This window comes from Ceratotherium simum, chromosome 17 (assembly GCF_057802395.1).
Source record: "Ceratotherium simum simum isolate JZ-2026a chromosome 17, ASM5780239v1, whole genome shotgun sequence".
Lineage (NCBI taxonomy): Eukaryota > Metazoa > Chordata > Mammalia > Perissodactyla > Rhinocerotidae > Ceratotherium > Ceratotherium simum.
In genome coordinates, this window is record NC_141916.1 from 53,967,696 (window position 1) to 53,985,310 (window position 17,615).

Below are 17,615 nucleotides of genomic sequence, written 5' to 3' on the forward strand. Positions count from 1 at the left end.
AAGCCAAACACAGAGAAGGAATCACCGTAGTCCACTCTGGACACAGGGGAAGGCAGAGGGGACGAAAAATAAAACTCTGACTGGAGTGGAAGGGCAGCAGAGGCCCCCGCGGAGGGAGGGTGCTCCCGTGAGCCCGCAGGAGCCCAGGGCTGGGGGGAAGGCCAGACCGGGGCTTCCTGGCCTTTATCGATCTTCTTAGCTCTTGGATCTAGAAGTCAGCACCAGGGGTGTGTGGTTGTGTCCCCCTGGGGTGACCTCGGCTGCACCGCCATGAGTGTGGGCTCTGGAGCCAGAGGGCCTGAGTTAAAATCTTAGCTTCAGTGCTCAATAGTCCTGTGACCTTGAGCAAGTTATTGTCTATCCATGTCTGGGTTTCCCCCACCATAAAATGGGAACGACACAGGTACCTACACTGAATTAATACGTGTAGCGTTTAAACAATGCCTGACACGTGGCAAGTATGCAATGAGTTATTGTTGCCAGTTGTGATCATCGTCCCTTATCTCAATTTTCACAAGCACCCAGCGAGGACCATCCTCCACTTTAAAGGAAAGAGACTAAGGAAAGTGCCCATGGGAGTCACTCCTAGTATGTGAAGCAGAGTCCAGAACCAGCTCTGTCTGACTGTGAAGGCCGAGGTTTCCCGTGTCCACACACACCACTCCCTGCCCACCTCCCCTCCATCCCCCTCTGCCCCTCCTGCCCAGGCACACAGAGTTAGAGACCCACACACAGGGATCCTAGGGGCTTTATTTACAGGAGTAGAAGGGCCCGGCCCTGCCTGGGGCCTTGCTGGGCTATACACAGGGTCAGGGAGAGGGAGGTGGGGACACGGCCATTTAAATTACAACAGAATGAGAGCGGGCTCCTAGGTTCAGGCTGTGGGTCATCCATTCACTGGAGGCCTCCATAGGAATCAGGGCTGCAGCTGCAGAGAGAGGGGAGGTAGGGAGTCAGGGGTGGCTGGAACCTCAGGAAGCAGCAGGTCTGGGATGGCTGGGAAAGGCAGGGTGAGGCTACAGCTACCCATCCATCCAGGGGAAGCACCAGAGCCAGGGACACGAGGGCAGGGCAGGGAGGAGCCCCCGGCAGAGCAAAGGCCATACCATGGCCACCTTAGGAAGCACCCGGCTCACTTCCTCTTGAGGGAACCCTTGCTCTTCTCCTTGTCTGCTGACCGCTGCTTCTTCACCTTCTCCTCCTTCTTGTTCTTACTGTGCACGTTCTCGTACACATCCTCTTTGTGTCTGCAGGGGGGGTGGGCAAGTATGGGCAGCCAGCACAGGTCAGGAGACAGGGCAGGGTTACCCAGCACCAGCAGCCCCCTCTGGGCCACCCCATCTCTCAGGCGAGCAAACTGAAGCCAGGAAAGCAAGGAGACCTGGTCACTGTCCTTACGCTAGACTAGAAGCTCCTGTCTGGTGGGGCAGAGGCTCCATTGCATACATTAGTATAACACCAGTACCCAGCACAGGCCCCACGCAGAGGGGACTCAGGAAATACTTGTGAACACAGGGAGTAAGAACCAAGCGTGAACTTGAACCCAGGTCTCCCGACAGCAGCACTTGTCCTCTGTGGAGAGGAGGGTCAGGCGGGGAGGAGAAAGGGGCTGACTGTGAGGTGGCACGCGGGGTCACTCACTTGGAGGAGGTGCGAGATGCCTTGGCATGGGCGTTCTTCATGGCTGGGGGGTAGGTGATGTTCCCGTACTCTGACTCCCGGACCTTCTGGGACTGTGGGCAGAGGTGTGGTGGGAGGGTGGTGGTCCCACAGGACCAGGTGATGTCCCCCACCCCCCGCATGCCAGGCCCTGCTCTGCACGCACCTGCATGACCTCCAGCTTCTTCTTGGTGGTTTCAATGAACTGGGCAATGGCCACGTAGATGAACTTGTACTGTGCCTCTGTCTGCACCATGCCTGACCGCTGCGCCCGCACCATCTGGATCGTCTTCTGGATGTCAATGTCACAGTCCAGCCCTGGGCAGAGACAGCAGTTGGACCTCAGGCCCAGACAGAGGTGGACACCAGGGGGATGCCCATCCACTCCCCACTTGGGTCCCCCACAAGTAACCCTCACCCTTGGTGGAGATGCTCTCCATGAGCATGTCGATGACAATGATGGTGCCTGTCCGGCCGATGCCCGCACTGAGGAGAGAAGGGGGTGCCCTCAGAGGCCCAGTCCACACTTCACCAGGAAGGGGGAGCCCCAGCACTCAGCTCCAGCATGGGGCAAGGGATAAAGAAACTGACGCTCCAGCGAGATGAGATACCATGCCCAGGGTCACTGGGCAGGCAAGCAAGGGGCAGAAGTTTACCCAACTCTGCACCCGTGCTCATCACTTCAGCCAAGGGATTTGTGAGGAAGGGCCTGGCTCTCGAGCGCTAAGGTGCTGGCGTCCCCAGACACCGCCAACACTTCCTTCTTCCCAGCACCACGCTCCTCCACTTCCTGCTTGAATGCTCATTCCTGGCCAGTGGCTGTGCCCCCCACCCCAGAATCTAGGATCTCCAGTCCCAGCACCGTCCTGCTTGCTCCCCAGGCACAGTGGGCCTCCCCTGGCCCTCCCGCACACCCTTGGCCTGAGCCAGACCTCCCTCAGCCCTTCAAGACTTATATTTGGAGCTTCTTGCCGCACAGCTTCATTTCCCTTTTTCTTCAGACCCCAATGGCAGAGAAAGGGCAGCCCTTGAAACAGTGGGTGCAGGGGCACCGGGGTCAGGAGACTTGGAGGAGTAGCAGTAGGAAGTCTCCCTTCTCCCACCCTCTGCCGCCATCTTGGGGCAAACAGACCCCAGGAACCTCAGGACCCCACAGAGACCCCAGTCCAGCCCCCTCAGCTGGGCCTGTCAGGATGGCGCCCTCAGTCGTGCTGTCTAATTTCAAACCCAGATTGTCAAAAATAACCCCCCCTCACCCACTTCCTTCCTGTAATGTCTAAATAAAGGCCATGGGGATTTCAAGAAGGGGGGTGCAGCAGGAGGGTCGTCCTTGGCCATGGGCCTGCCCTGGAGGCAGAGTCCCTGAGACAGCATGTGGGAGCACCTCCAGAGTCAGCCCACCCAGCCCTGCCCCAAGACCAACAGTTGCCAGTGGGAAGAAGGAGGAAGTCTGAGGCCCTCACAGCCTGGGGTCACATGGAGGGAAGAGGACAAAGCAGGTTCCCATTTCCCTGTTCCTGCCTGAAGCGAATTAGTAAACCGTGAACAGCTCCCATTTCTTTTGGGTTTACTGTCTTCCAGGCACAGTGATAGGGCCTCATTTAATCCTCACAACAACCCTGTGAGGTCCTGACCTTACAGATGAGGAATCTGAGGCTCAGAGAAATTAAGTCATTTGTCCAAGGTCACACAGCCAGCGAGTGGTTGGAGGAGCTGGAATTTAAACCAGCGGCCTCCGTCCAGGACCCTGAGCCCTCTACCTCCCATCCACCTACGCCAGGACGGCTGGGTCGGCCCGTCTGCAGGACTCCACCCCTCAGGACCCCTGCTCCTCCTTGCTGACCCCCGGCCTGCCCACCTTAGCAGAAATGGGGTCTCCTGATCATGAACATGAGGGTCTCCAGTGGAGCTGGTGCTGCATGTGCCCCTCCTGAAGACATCACCCATCCCTACTCAACCCTGGGGCCAAGTCGATGGGCATCGCTGGGAAGGGAGAGACAGGGAGAAGCAATGAAGAAGCCGAGCCCCCCAGGGCTACAAACGGAAAAAGAGAAGGGATGGGGAGCCACACTGACCCCAGAGGGAAGGTGTTGGAGGCTGAGAAGAAACACAGGCTGAGTAGGCCCACAGGAAAAAACAGGAGTGACCAGGACCTAAGTCTATTGTGAGCACCAGTTCAGGCTCTCCCGCTGACCAGCTGGTGACCTGGCAAGTTGCTAGGCCTCAGTTTCCTCATCTGTATTTGGCAGGGTTGGACTAGATGGTACATCCGGGGAAGTCTCTGAGGAAACCCCCAGGCATAGGATCCAACAGTGGGGTTGGCCTGGCTAAGTTCCACCCATGGGTCTGAAGCCATCAGGGAACCCAGAAGAGGCTGGGAGGGTGGTGGTAGAGAGCATTAAACAAGTTAGTATGTAAACTGCTTACAACAGTGCATGGCACTTAGCAGTATTTACTTGCCAGCTACTATTTTTATTATTACTACTAATGCCATTATTATTATTCTCACCTGCAATGCACAATGATGGGCCCTGCATGAGGGAGACTTTCCTGCCGCTGGTTGATCTGGTCCAGGAAGCTGAGGACACCCCCAGGGTCACTGGGGACCCCGTGGTCAGGCCAGCTCAGGTACTGGTAGTGCCAGATCTCCCGAACCAGGTCCCCCTGGGCCAAGGACACAGGGTCAGTGCCCCCTGCTCCCATGCGTCACTCCATCCCACCACTCAGATGAGAGAACAGGTCCAAGAAGGGGCCTTGGGAATGGGGCAGGGGTGGGGGACACTCACGTTGTCCAGCGGGGAGACCTGTAAGGTGCGGAGTTTGTATTCAGCTGTGTCATGTTCCCCACAGTTGGTTACAACGTAGGGTCCATAAACACACTGTTTGCCCACTTCTGGCCAGTAGAGGACACATTTGTTCTGAAAAGGGAGGGTGGAGGTGAGGAATGAGGCACAGAAGCTGGCACCAGCCATCTAGGCCTGTTGTAGGCCCCTAGTCCCTGGTGCTGGCCCAGTTAACATTTGTTGGATGAGTGGATGAACTGGCCGAGAGTCAGAGACTTAGGATCTGGTCTTGGCTCGGCCACCAATAAGTGGGGAGACCTAACCAGCCCTTTCACCTTACAATTCATTCAACAAACATCGGCTGGCACATGCATAGGACCTGAAGCTGTGCAAATCAGGCTGGAGTTACAAACAAATCAGAAGCAGTCTGTGCTCCTGCGCCCCTAGGAGCTCACAGAGAGACAGAGGAACGGGGAAGACAGAGAGCTGCTCGGGGCATGGCGGAGGGAGAGGCTAATTCTCCCTCTAGGTTATGGAGGAAATCAGAGATGGCTTCCCAGAGGAGGCAGTATTTATTTGAGCTGGGTCTTCAGAAGCAAGGAGTCTGTCAGGCAGAGATAGTGCAGAGAAAGGAAGTCATTTCCTAGCAGAAAATAAGCTTGTGCAAAGGCACGGCAACCTGAAAGAGCCTGGCCCACTGGAGGCAGTGAGTGCTGCAGGGAAGCCACCAGGCCTTGAGTGCCAGGCCTTAGAGTGTGACTATCCTGAAGGCACCTGGAAGCCACTGAAGTGTTTTCAGAGAGGGATGCAGTGTGTGCTTTGGACAGGATCGCTTTGACTCCAGTGCAGGGAGACCTGCTGGGCAGAGGGGGAGGGCAAGGGGCAGACTCCAGGGAGATTTTTGAGGCAGAGAGGACAGCAGGGGCTGTGGCCTGGATAGGGACAGTGGGGGAGAGGCAGGAGGAATGTGCGCTTCAGGACACTTTAAGGAACAAGGCCTGTTTAAAACCTGGGTCTGGTGGTCGGGAGAGCCCACGGTGGGGAGCAGGGATCTGGGAGTCGGTGTGGACCCAAGACTTTGTCTCTGTGCCCCAGTTTCCCAACAAGGGTTGGACCCTCGCCCTCTGAGGTGACTTTCTGCCCTGGTGTCCAAAGTTTCTCTGGTTTAATGGTGGTGGACAACAAGTGCTGGGGAGGGGTGTGGAGATCAGGGGCAGCGCTGGGCTGGGCCCTACCCGGCCTTTCTCCACCTCTCTGGTGGTCATGACGATGACGCGGGTGTTCTCCTGCCAGACCATCTGCCAGAAGTCATTGACCGTGGCCTCCAGGCAACCCTGGCTGGCGATGTAGGTCTTAGCGTTCTCATCAGGGCCTAGCAGCTGGTTCTGGATGTGAGCGCAGAGAGACACACAGAAGGACTGTGAGCACCTTGGCCCGGGACACGCCCTGCACCCCCCCACCCACCCGAGTCATCAGCTGGACCTGGTACCCCCTGAGATGGGGAATCCCCAGGGCCCAGCCGCTCCTCCGTGCGACTGGTCAGCACCACTGACCTTGACATAGTTCGCGTTGATGTAGTCTGACCCAGGGACGTTACTGTCGCGTCCCTGGAGGATCACTCGGCTGTGGTCGACTGGGAGTGGGCAGAGAGAAGGCAAGAAGGGCCAGGAAGTCACCACCCCTGGGTCAGACCCTTCCTCAGCCCACAGCCCATTCTTGTCTCAGAAAACATGAGGCTCTCAGAGCACTGTGGGTGGGCAGGGATGGGGGATCTGTGTAGGGTGGGGGTAGAAGTTTCAGACGAAGGGGGGGGTGGGGGGGGTGCGCAGAGGCTCCACTGGGAGGAGTAGAAGCTTTTTGGAGGAGGGGAGGCTCTGTTGGGTGGGTGGGGGAGTGGACCCTCCTTGAGCTGGGGGTAGAGACCCTATAAGATGCAAGGAGGTTGGCTGGGGGCAGGGGAGTCTCCTGGGTGAATGGACGGCCTGGGAAGAGGGAGGGATGGAGGCTGTTGGGTGCAGGGCGCTCACACGGGAGAATGTTCTTGTAACGGTTCTTGCTCTTGTTCTCTGGCCGCTGCCCTTCAAGTCGCTGGTGTAAGTTCTTCACCTCCTGCTTCTGCAGGCTCTGAGAGACAAGAGGGGGAAATGGAGCACCAGGCCCCACAAGGAGAAGGGCATCCACGTGTGGAGATAACGCGGCGCAGATCAGTATAAGGGGTGGTAGAGAGGGGATGGGGTCTGCCTGGGACCCCATGCCGGTTGCCCTGCTAGTCACCATTACTCACCTCAAACTCCTCCCAGAAGCCAGCCTTGGCTGTGTCCTCCGACTCCTGCTTCTTGTTCAGTTCCAAGACCCGGTTCTCAATGTCAGCTGCATTCACCCGCGTGGCGTAGTATGGCTGGGGTGGGGGAGGAAGAGAAGTCAGCAAGTCGAGATCCCAGAAGCTCATGTGTCTGGGGGACTGCTCAGGGGAAGGAAGGAGGCAGCCAGGCTCACCCCTCACCTGCCGCAGGTAGACGAAGGCACCGGAGGCCTCCTCAATCCCTGTCTTCTTGAAATGCTCCACCAGGTCCGTGAGGCTGTCAAAGGTCTCCGAGCCACCCACCGTGTAGCGTCCGCCCTGAGGGGTGCCAAGTCAGGCCACCCACAGGCCCTGAGTCTCCCTCCCTGGACCCCCAGCCTTGGACAGAAGCACAGGCTGACCCTTCCCCACAGCCCACACTGTGGGCACCAACCGGATGGGAGCCCCAGGAGGACGCCTCTCCCACTGCCCAGCTGCCTTACCTCACACATGACCTTGATATGGGTGACTCTGAGTGGGGAGCCTGGGCCAGCCTTGGGCTGGTCGCTGAGCACGGAGAGCACAAAGTCTCCAGGCTGGCTGAGACTCTCACGCACGAGAAACGTCCAGGGCTCACCCTTGGCCTGAAGCAGTGTCTCTGCCTGCCCCCCGGACATGTGACCGTGGTACCACCTGGAGAAGGCAGCAACATGGAAGGTGAGACCTAGGCCAAGGGGTAGGCACTAAGAAGAGACACTCACAGGGGGCAGAGAAATTGAGTATCTACAATGTACCAGGGACTGTGCTAGATGCTTTCAAATCTACCACCATATTTAGGTCCATTACTCTCACAAAATGCTGAGAGGTAGGTACTATCCCCACTTTACAGATGAGGAAACTGAGGCTGGGTGATTACACGCTGGCCCAAGGCCCTTGCTGATAAGAGGCAGGCCTCAGGAGTTCTAACCAGACCCACCTCTGAAAGTTAAGTCAAAGGCAGAAAGGCAGGCCATATCAAGGCTATCTGGAGGGGAGAAACCGAGGCAAGGTCTCCACGAAGGACAGGGCTAGGCTTGGGAAAGAGAACGGAGATCAAGAGATACACAGACAGAAGCTAATCCACAAGGGGAATGGAGCTGGGGAGAGACGGAAGTCACAAGGGAGGCATGATGGGGAGAACTCCCCAGGGTGGTGGGGAAGACAGACAACCCCACTGGGGAAAGAGTGATTTGGGGGGCTTTGGGGTGCCCAGGATGACATCACTAAAGGGGAGGCCGGGGCTCAGAGGGGCTCAAAGGGGCAGAAAGCAGAACTAGGACCTTTCCCCAAAGCACACCCCCTTCCCAGGAGGAAACTGTAGCCCCACAATGCCCAGCCCCACAGGAAACCACGTGATGGAAAAAACACAAAACTCCTTCTGGGGAGAGAGTGAGAAGTGAGGTTGTGAGGTTTCCTCAGCCCAGGGACCAGGGGAGGGGGGGCATTTTCCAACCGCAGGGATGGGGGAAGGAGGGAGGGGGCCAGTCTGTCCTGCCCCCTCTCACTCCTGCCCAGAGGCGACCTCCAGAGCCTCCTGCCCTGTCCAGGTGCCCCGTGGGCCAGCCCATCCTACCACTCAGGGGTAGGCCAGGGCCCCTGGGCAATGGGGAGGGGGCTAACCCTCTTCCCCCAGGGCCCAGGATGAGGAAGTTTCCATGCAAATGCCAGGCTGACCACAGGCAGAGAGCTAGCCATTGAGGGACAAATGCAAATTCCCTCAGAGGAGGAAGGGCAGCAGCCAAGCAGGGAACACAAAGGAAGGTTTGGAGAAAGAGCCTCCCACACAGCCTCCCAGGGTCAGGGGTGAGCCAGGCATCCTGGCGTGGGTCACCAAAAGGGCCTCTTAGAGTCGGCTTCCCTGGTCTTGATTCTCTCTCTCCTTGACCCACCACCCCCAGCCCCAGCTCTGCCCTTCTCCTGCACTCCCAAGCAGTTTGATCCCAGGCCTCAGGCTGCTCCCCAGGGAGGTCTGTTCAGCTCCTCCTTCCCTCTTCCAGCTCCATCCACAAGCTACTGCTTCTCTAGGGTCTGGGTCAACCCATTCTCTCCCAGCAGAGCAGACCCTGGCTGTGTGTAAGGAGGGAGAGGACGTGAGGAGTTCAAGAGGGTCTGGGTGGCAAACCTCCATGAGTGTGCAGGTGGGCATAGGAAAAGGGCAAGAAAGTACTAAGGAGGAGCACCATGAGCAAAGTCACCAACACTTGGGCTTTACTCCTACAGGAGGTGGCTTCAAAGGAAGTGGATCAGTGGCTTCATGTTGACTGGAAGGAGATCTCCAGTGGTGGGCCACACAGCCTTTACCTCAGCCTCACCCAGTGCTAAGTTTTAATCTTGGCTTGAACAAAAATACTGAGACAAGTTGGGAGGCATCCCTCTCAGAAAGACTGAAAACGGACAGAATCAGCTTCAGAATCATTTCAATAATCAATACGCTAATATCAGACAAGGGAGAGTTGGCTTGGCCCCAGGAGTATGAAAAAGGCCCCTGGAATTATTCAGCTGCCCTTCACCTTAGCAGGAGCTGTCTTTGAGATGCAGCCGCTAAAATGAGCCTCCATGTAAAGCTGAGTGTTCAGGTCCCCCCACCCCCCGGCCCATGCTTTAGGGAGACCACATGGGGAGTAGCCAGCCCAGTTCTGGGGACCACATCTCTGGAGCCAAAGGGATGGGAGGGAAATGCCTTGAGTATCACCCTGTGCCCAGGTACTAGGCCCCTTACACACCTGACCACATCACACAGTTTTCAATGATCTGTGTTCTGGTCCAGGGACTAGTCAAGCTCTACCCAGCCCCAGAGGGCAGACAATCCTCGCTGGGTTGCTGAGATAAGGCATTAAGTGTCCTCATCAGCGTTAGTCCCTATGCTCCTCCCCAACACCAACCTCTCTCCGTATTAACCTGTACTGGGGGAGGAAAAGTTACAGGAAGGCAGATTCAGTTCCACAGAAGGAAGAAGAGCTTTCTAATAACAGAGCTGGCCTGCTATAAAACGCAGTCACTAGCGGGGCCTGGGTTGCCAGCTGACAGGGACCCCGGAGAAGGGCGAGGTGACCTTCTCTTGCTTCCTCAAGGGTTGATGGAAAGGGGAGGGAAGTTAGTCCCCTGAGACCCGGGCCCCAGGATCACATGGAGGAAAGAGACCCACAGAGCCCTGGGAAGGAGCGGGGATGGGGACGCATTGACAGCGAGGGGTGGAGGCCAGCCCGCTCTGCGTGGGGGTAGGTCAGGGTGCGAAGGCCCTCACCTCTCACTGGTGGGGTCAGAGCAGTTAAGCGGGTACTTGAGGTGGATGATGGTGCCATCACGGTCCTGCAGGACGCCCTGCTGCTGTGTGTAGTACTCCACCAGCTCCGTCAGCGTCGCAAACTTCTCCCCTCCATACAAGTCGTAGAAATCTCCTGAGTTCTGGATCCGAATATGGGTGACCTGATCCCCCACCCTGCAGGGTACCAGGCAGTGAGGCCAGTGGGTGCAGGAGTAGGGGTGGGCATGGGGTGGGGGCTGGGCTGAGGTCCTGAGTGTGGGGCACACACAGGGATGGGGTGGACACAGACAGGGACAGGGGACATGCTCGGGCTGGGGATGGGAAGTTGGCACAGCCATGAGGGAACCGGGGATGAGCTGCCAAAATACGGGCCCTGGTGGGAGTTGGAGGCCACCTACCTGACGGAAAGGGAGAAGTCGCCCTGGTTCTTGCGGCTGGGCCGAGCCAGGAAGCTCCCATGTACACCTCGGCCCTTGAGCAGGGTCTCTGCATCCAGCCCACTGAGGTCTCGGTGAAACCACCTGGGAGGCCGGGAGGGCAGTAAGGAGAGGTCCCACGGCCCCCAGGGCACCCTCGCCTCCTGCCTACCGTGGGTCCCAGGCCCTTACCTCACCATCCTTGGGGCTCCCCGAGAGGAAGGGGTACAAGGAACGAGGTGTTGCCAGTGGGTTGGGGCAGGCAGAGAACTCGGGGGCTAAGCCTCCAACAGGGCTCTCAGCTCTCAGCGCCCAGGCCACCTCACCACCCCGCGGTCCTGGTTATGGGGCTGCCACTCCACTGGCCTGGGGCACCCGGCAGGGCGGGGACAGGAAGGGGCGCGGCCGACCCCTTGGGGGAACTCACTTGTACTTCTCGTTTTAGAGCAGAGCGAAGACAAGCAGAGCGGGGTGGCAGTGGGGGTGGGGACGGGGCGCACTTCCCACACGTCTGCCGTCAGAGGCTTCAGGAGCGTGGCCCTCCGCAAACGTGACAACACACGAAATAAGGACACATGTGTGCCTTGCACCCTCCAGGCAAGGAGCACCCTCATGCTTCCTACACGTGAACCTGCACAGTCACATGCCATCTCTTCCTCCTCCTCCAGCTGCTTCCACACAGCCTTCCCTGGTCCAAGCTACTAATAATGGTGACAGTGACGACTGTCATTTGATGGAGTCTCAGTATGCCAGGCACTGTACTAAAAGGTTGTCTACGTGCCCTGTCTGCCTTATCCCTCACAACAGCCCTACGGAGCAGGTACCATCTTTATCCTCACTTTACAGACAAGGTTTTATCCTCACTTTACAGACGAGGAACGTGGTGCTCAGGGAGGGTAGAGAAGTGGCCGGAGGTCATGCAGTCAGTAAGTGGCAGTGCCGGGATGCAAACCCGGATGGTCTGGTTCCAAAGCCTGTGATTTTAGCTACCACATGCCAGCCCTCGGGGCTTCAAGGACAGAGCTTGGGAGGCTCCTCGGCCATTGGGGCTGCAGTGGGAGGGGGAGACTCCTAATAGCCAAGGCCGTGCAGATGCTGACAAAGTGAGGGGCGCCCTTGCCTCTCCTGACAAACACAACTGCACAGGTGCCACTGGGGCAGAGGGATGGACAAAATGACCCCTGCACAGCCCTGTCAAACTCGCACTTTTCAACTTCTTGTCGCTAGGCCCTTGCCCCGCCCTGCCCTAACCGTGTAGTCAGAGCCAAGCAACAGAATGGGAGGAAAGCAGATGGGGATAGAGCCGCCCGCCCCCTTGGGTCGGGCCACCTGTGCCTGAGCTGTAGGTTCTTGCCAAGTGGGTCTGGTCTGAGTCAGCCAGGACTGACCAGGGGCATGTCTCCTGGGGGCTGGAGGCTGGGGGCCGAGGTCCCGGCCACGGCTGATATTCTCAGGGCTGGTTGACCTGGAGAGGCCCTAAACACTAAAAGCTTATGATGTACCCAGTGTGTCATCCCCATACAACACAAACACTGCCAAGCCAAAACAAGAGGAAAGAAGCCCCACCAGGGAGACACAAGAAACTCACACTGGTGGCTTCCCTAGAGAGGGAGGCCTGGTGGCCGGAGGAGAGGGCTGGAAGAGACGTTTACTTCTCCCTCATACTTTTTTGAACGTTGTAGCATGGGCATGTATTGCTGTTATAAAAATAAGTAAATTGACCGGGAGATGGCAATTTCTGGGAAACATCTGAGGTGCTGGGACTGCTCTAAATCTTGATCTGGGTGGTGTATACACGGGTGTGTATAAGTGTGACATTCATCAGGCTGTATTCTTAATATTCATGCACCTTATGTATGCTATACCTCAATTAAAAATAAGGAAAAAATAACAAAATGTTAAAGCCCAATGAAAGTGTATTTTTCCTATGATGACTACTTTATCATCTTTTGAAACATCAAACGTCAATTTTCCCCCCTAAAAAGAGCTCCTCCCCCCTTCTGGTGCCCTGGGGAACCTGCTTGGCCTGTTTATTGCATGGTCTAACACTGACTACCCCTGCAGTCTTGGACGGCCACCCTGAAGGACCATGAACACCCTCACAGCAAGGGGCAGGAAGAGCCCTTTGCTCTAGTTGCTGCTAGTCTTGCTCGCCTCCGAATGTTCAAAGCTGAGCACGTTTCTCACGGAGTACATGTCTGATAAACAAGCTCATCAGTACCCGTTCACATATGTGGTCACAAGTCCAGCCTCCTGGTCCTACACTTGCACACGCTGCTTGTCACATACAGATGAGTACACATACACGCACATACAAGCCTCCATTTAGGCACATGGTCCCACCACATGCACCTCATCATCCATGCCCATCTACACACATACCTGGTCCGGTGCAAACACCCACACACATTCACACCACCCTGACCACACACGAAACTGCAGGTCCGTGCTCGGCACTAAACATCTGCTGCACCCTGGCCACAGGCCTCTCTCCTTCCGGGGTTTAAACTGACTTGGCAGGAAGAAACTAACCAGGCACCCAGAAACTCCTGACCCATGGAAGAGGCAGGAATTTCTCTGAAGCCAAGTAGTCAAGCTGGAAGACAGACAAACACTAGGATAAGATATACAGTCTCTGCTGTCCCTTGACAGAAAAATGAATCGTAACCACCTCCCCTCCACCTCCCCTTGACATAAGTGCTCTGGAGTTTGCAGAGGACTTGCAAACACACAACCCCATTAGGCCTCAGACATCCCTGTGAAGTAGGAATTATTGTTTAACGGAGGAAAACAGGCTCAAGGAGGCTGAGAATTACAAAAGCAAGTAACCAATCATTCGGAAGAGAAAATTCACTTGGGAAGCAGGGAGATAAAGGTCGAGATAGAGCTCAATGGTGATACAGAAAGATAGGTGGTCTGGAAGAGCAAACAAAGTGAAATAATTTCTAGAAAATTATAAACTTCCCGGAGCCTCATATCCCCACCTGATAAACGGACTTAAGAGTATTTCCCAAATACTGATGTAAAAAGCTAATGTTTAGTAGTAGGGTTTTAGTGCCAACAGCTTTTACTTTACATTATTAATCCACATGCCAACCCTATTCGGTAGGTCTTAGCCTAATTTTAGAAACAAAAACTAAGGCTCAGAGAAGTTAAGCAACTTGCACAAGGTCACAAGTGAGTGGGAAGGTGGACAAATCAAGGCTGTCTGATGCCAGAGCCTATTGCCGTCTCCACCGCACCAACTGCGCCGCTGGAGGCTGCACTGCGGGGGGATGGGGCAGAGGGCACCGGCACAGCCCACAATGGAAGCGGAGGGGCTGGTGTTCCCACAGAGGCAGCCTCTGCAAAGGCCCCGAGCGGGCAGGCACAGGGCCGCCTGAGCCATGCTGGGGTGTGAGCAGAGCGGCATGGCTGGAGCAAAGCTGCTCAGAGAGGCTGGCACCCGCTGCAGAGGGTCTTACAAGGCCAGGCTGAGGAACCAAGGAAGGACTCTGCACCGGGAGAGGCCTTGCCAGCTAGCTGGTAGGAAAACAGCCGTGGCAGGAGTGTGGGAAGGATGAGGGACCAGAAGACTCGATGAGAGCCCTGTCAGGGGGCTGAGGGTGACGAGGTGTGCACTGGGGGCGGCAGTGCAAACCGGAAGGGCAGACGTGTGAGAAGAACCAGCAGGACTTGGGGAGACCAACCCACAAACAACACCACCCCAAGCTGGTCTTCACTGTAAGATGCAAACTCCAGCAAGGCCTAACTGCCTGTCCCTGTTCCCTCTCCGCTGGTTTACTCTGCAGCAGGCGCTGTTCTTGTCTCTTTTGTTCCCACTGCAGGGCCTTTGCACTCGCCACTCCCTCCGCCCAGGGGCACGTGACTATCACCACATGGCTGACTCTTCCTCATCATCCAGGTCTCAGCTCCCGCATCACCTTCTCAGGAAAGCCCTCCCTGACCGCTCCAGCTAGTGATGCCAGCGGCACACTGTCACTCACTAGCACATGAAACTGTTTCATTTTCTGCATAACACTTCTGAGAAATGATCCTATTAATTGGGTTCCTTGTGTAGTCTGTCACCTCGCACTGGAACGAAGCTCCGTGAAAGCAGGGACCATGTCCACCTTGTTTGCTACAGTATTGTCAGCACCTTAAAAAGTACCTGGCCTATAACAGATGCTCGGCATGTATGTGTTGAATGAATGATGCAGGGGAGGGGAAGTGACAGGAAACCGAGAGAAAGAGGAGCGGAGGCCAGATGGGAAGTCATGTGGGAACAGGGAGCTTTCTCAGGTTTGCATTTCAGACACCCTGTTTCAGGTGATGTGGGCTACCCAGGGGCACAGGTCCTAAGCAGATGACAGAAGCAGGGGAGAAATGCAATGGTGAGAATAAATACACATCTGTCAGGGGCAAGTCCTAGAGAAAAGGAGGGGTGGGGCAGAGAGGCATGAATCAGCCTGGGGTTCCTCACATCTTGGGGGGAAGCAGTATGTAGAGACAGGAAGCAGACCCAGGGCAGGAGGCAGCAGCAGATTGCACTCATAGTCTCACACCTGTTAAAAGTGAGCATGAGCCCCGCCCCTCCCTCCCAAAGTAACAGGAGACTGTGGTACCCAGGTGGAGCGGGGGACTTACCCACGGGACAGCATCTCCCCAGAGAGATGGGGAAGTCGCAATCAGAGGGCCACAAGGGGCGGGGCTGAGCCAGGGGCACAGCTGTGCACAGTGGGCCAAACCAGGTGAGGAAGAACGCTCGGAACTCGGCCACTTCCTCCTCGAAGCTGACCGCTAGGCCAATAGCACTGCAGGGACAAGCCCCAGGACTAATGATCCCCGGAAAAGGGACAGGTGGGGCGGGACTGGCCTCACACCGCCTACAGCAGCCTGCTTCTCCCTCCAGCCCTGCTCGGTAGTCCAGGGCCCGCCTGCCTGTCCAGGGCCTCCCTCCCTTGGGATGGGAGGAGCCACCTGGAGCTCCACCTGGCGCTCAAGCTGACAGAGGGAGGGCGGGTGGAAGCAAAGACCAGGAAGTAACCCTGGCCAAGGGAACACAAACCAACGGGGGAGTCTCTCCATGCACAGAAGCCAAAAGGCCTCAGGAAGCCAGGAAACCCCACTCCTCAGAGGAGGTGCCACCTGTGCAGGCCCACTCACCCAGCATTTTGAGGGACCCGCATCCTCCCACCCTGTCTTGGAGGAGGGTTGGGCCCCACAGGAGCATAGGAAGGATCTGGACAGGGAAATGGAGCAGCCTGGAATGGCAGAGGGAATCTGGGGCCAGGAGGTGGGGGTTGTCAGGGTCACAAAAGACTGACACGGAGGCTAAGTCACAGGCAGGTTTATTATCCTCTGGAACACCAACATCTTCCCTTCCCAGGCAGTGTCACAGGGGAGAGCCAACCCTCAGGAGGCGGCCACGCTGCCACCTGCAGCAGGCCCGTGGGGTGGCAGTGTCATAGGGGGCAGGAACAGTGCCTTCAGCTTGCCTGACAGGCTGGCAATCTCAGGATCCTGGGCTTCATACGACTTGACCAAGCGGGCAAACTTGAGGACACCTGCAAAGGGGAGTGGAGCGTCAGCCCACACCCCAAGGGGACGGGTGTGCCCAAGATGGCAGGGGGGAGCAGCTGGAGCATGAGTCACTGGCTGCGCCTCCTCTGGCCAGGTAGCTGTCTGCAAAACACAAGACACATGCAGGCCCCTACCCTGTGTGGTTCGGATCAACCACTTCCTGGTCTACACCAGGCACAACTGGATAGGATGCAAGTAACAAAGATATCCCAAGCAGTGCGCTTCTCACTATCAGGTGAACCATTTTAGCAATTTAGTCACAAGAACCAAAAGTATGAACAGCCATGAGATCCCAAGTCTATATAACCAGGACACATGAGGGCCCTGGGCCAGCTGGGCTGAGTCAAACAACATCCTTGGGGAACACCATGATCTCAACGGAATTGAACTGCTGACCCTCAAACAGAGATTAGCTGAAACACCTTGGATGGGCTGCAGAAGCCCACTGACATGCAGACATATCACTAAAAGCTCTCAGAAGGGGTTCAGGTCCAGCTCTGCTGTGACCTCGGGCACTTAGTTTACTGCTAGAGTCTGTTTCCTCATCCTAACATGGGATAACCATATCACCACTTACGGTAACGACAAAACGCACCTGGGGCATCGCCTGGCACAAGTTCGGAGTAGACCCTGGGCTCTGAGTGCTAATAGTCAGATGGTGACTGCCGCCGTGTGGCGAGAAGGAGGACGACGGCTCAGGGACCCGACGGATACAGCGCCCTCTCCCCGACCTCCGTGCGACCCACCTTCCCCGTCGCAGCTGAAACCATAGGCTTTGATAACCTCCTGCTGAATCTGCGTGGCCACGGGCAGCACGAATTGCAGCATCTTGCCCATGTCGTTGCACGCGTTGTCCCGAGCCTCGTCCATGCGCACGGCGTTCTCTGGGGCCGAGAACGCCTGGATTACCTCGGCCAGGACCACTGTGCCGCAGATGCATCCCAGGGAGGCGTCCGGGGTAGGCGCCGGAGCATGGCCGGCGGGCCCAGCCAAGAGCGCAGGGAAGAGGGCAAGGAATTAATTAGTGGACTGAAGCCATAGTAACCCGACAAATTCGACTCCCGAATCCCTCGCTCTAGTAGGCAAGGACCACCTCTTGGAAGAGTAAGGACGGCACCCCTCGCCCCCGTTCCCCGGCGATGCAACCACAGCTCTCGCTCCGTATCCTCCGCCTGCACCCTCCTTGCGCAGGCAGCCCGCCCACCCTGTGACGAGCATGCTTCTCACCCTTGGCCTGTTCGGCGCTCAGGGCCGCGGGCTGGGCCGAGGCGGACGCCATACGGCAACAAAAACCGCACGTGCGGCGGAACCAACTTAACGCTCAAAGAAAAAGAGGGTTCTCTTGCAGCGGCTCTCGGGGATGCGGGCGGAGGGGAAGCGCATCAGCGTAGCCGGAAGCCTCTCCGCGTAGCGCTAGCCTCCCTGCTGGGACTTCCTGGCAACGGAAAAAAACCACTAAATGCGAATTTCTAATACTCGAGTACGATGGACAAGTAGACACCACCCCATTTCAACTAACTCTATTGTTGAAAACGAGCTGTGATGGGGTTTTCCAGTGACAACCAGAAAACCTACTAGACAAATTCTAAAAGAGCTGTAACACTGAAAAG

At 56.7% G+C, this 17,615-nt stretch overlaps 2 protein-coding genes and 1 non-coding gene across 4 annotated transcripts; all 3 read right to left on the bottom strand.

The window, feature by feature from the left end:
• Nucleotides 1-732: 732 nt before the first annotated feature.
• PTPN6 (protein tyrosine phosphatase non-receptor type 6) lies at nt 733-15,309 on the bottom strand. Of its 2 annotated transcripts, none has more exons than XM_087442822.1 (16): nt 15,070-15,309; nt 10,426-10,548; nt 10,007-10,201; nt 7,227-7,416; nt 6,946-7,062; nt 6,727-6,840; nt 6,470-6,566; nt 5,996-6,075; nt 5,678-5,827; nt 4,446-4,577; nt 4,169-4,323; nt 2,078-2,145; nt 1,826-1,977; nt 1,642-1,733; nt 1,107-1,247; nt 733-928 (listed from the first exon to the last, which is right to left on the bottom strand). In XM_087442822.1, exons 1-15 carry the CDS (start codon nt 15,081-15,083, stop codon nt 1,133-1,135), a joined length of 1,794 nt encoding a protein of 597 aa, XP_087298948.1. In that variant the 5' UTR covers nt 15,084-15,309; the 3' UTR covers nt 733-928; nt 1,107-1,132. The 2 variants fall into 2 exon arrangements, with proteins under 2 accessions (XP_087298948.1, XP_087298949.1); XM_087442823.1 differs by lacking the exon at nt 15,070-15,309 and adding an exon at nt 10,636-10,820.
• A 448-nt stretch (nt 15,310-15,757) lies between these two features.
• C17H12orf57 (chromosome 17 C12orf57 homolog) lies at nt 15,758-17,532 on the bottom strand. The gene is made up of 3 exons (XM_004438689.3): nt 17,233-17,532; nt 16,752-16,928; nt 15,758-15,989 (listed from the first exon to the last, which is right to left on the bottom strand). Exons 1-3 carry the CDS (start codon nt 17,282-17,284, stop codon nt 15,838-15,840), a joined length of 381 nt encoding a protein of 126 aa, XP_004438746.1. The 5' UTR covers nt 17,285-17,532; the 3' UTR covers nt 15,758-15,837.
• Nucleotides 17,533-17,548: 16 nt separating this feature from the next.
• Nucleotides 17,549-17,610, bottom strand: LOC147914830 (U7 small nuclear RNA). Its single transcript, XR_015555026.1, has one exon. It is a non-coding gene; the product is annotated as a U7 small nuclear RNA (small nuclear RNA).
• Nucleotides 17,611-17,615: the final 5 nt, after the last annotated feature.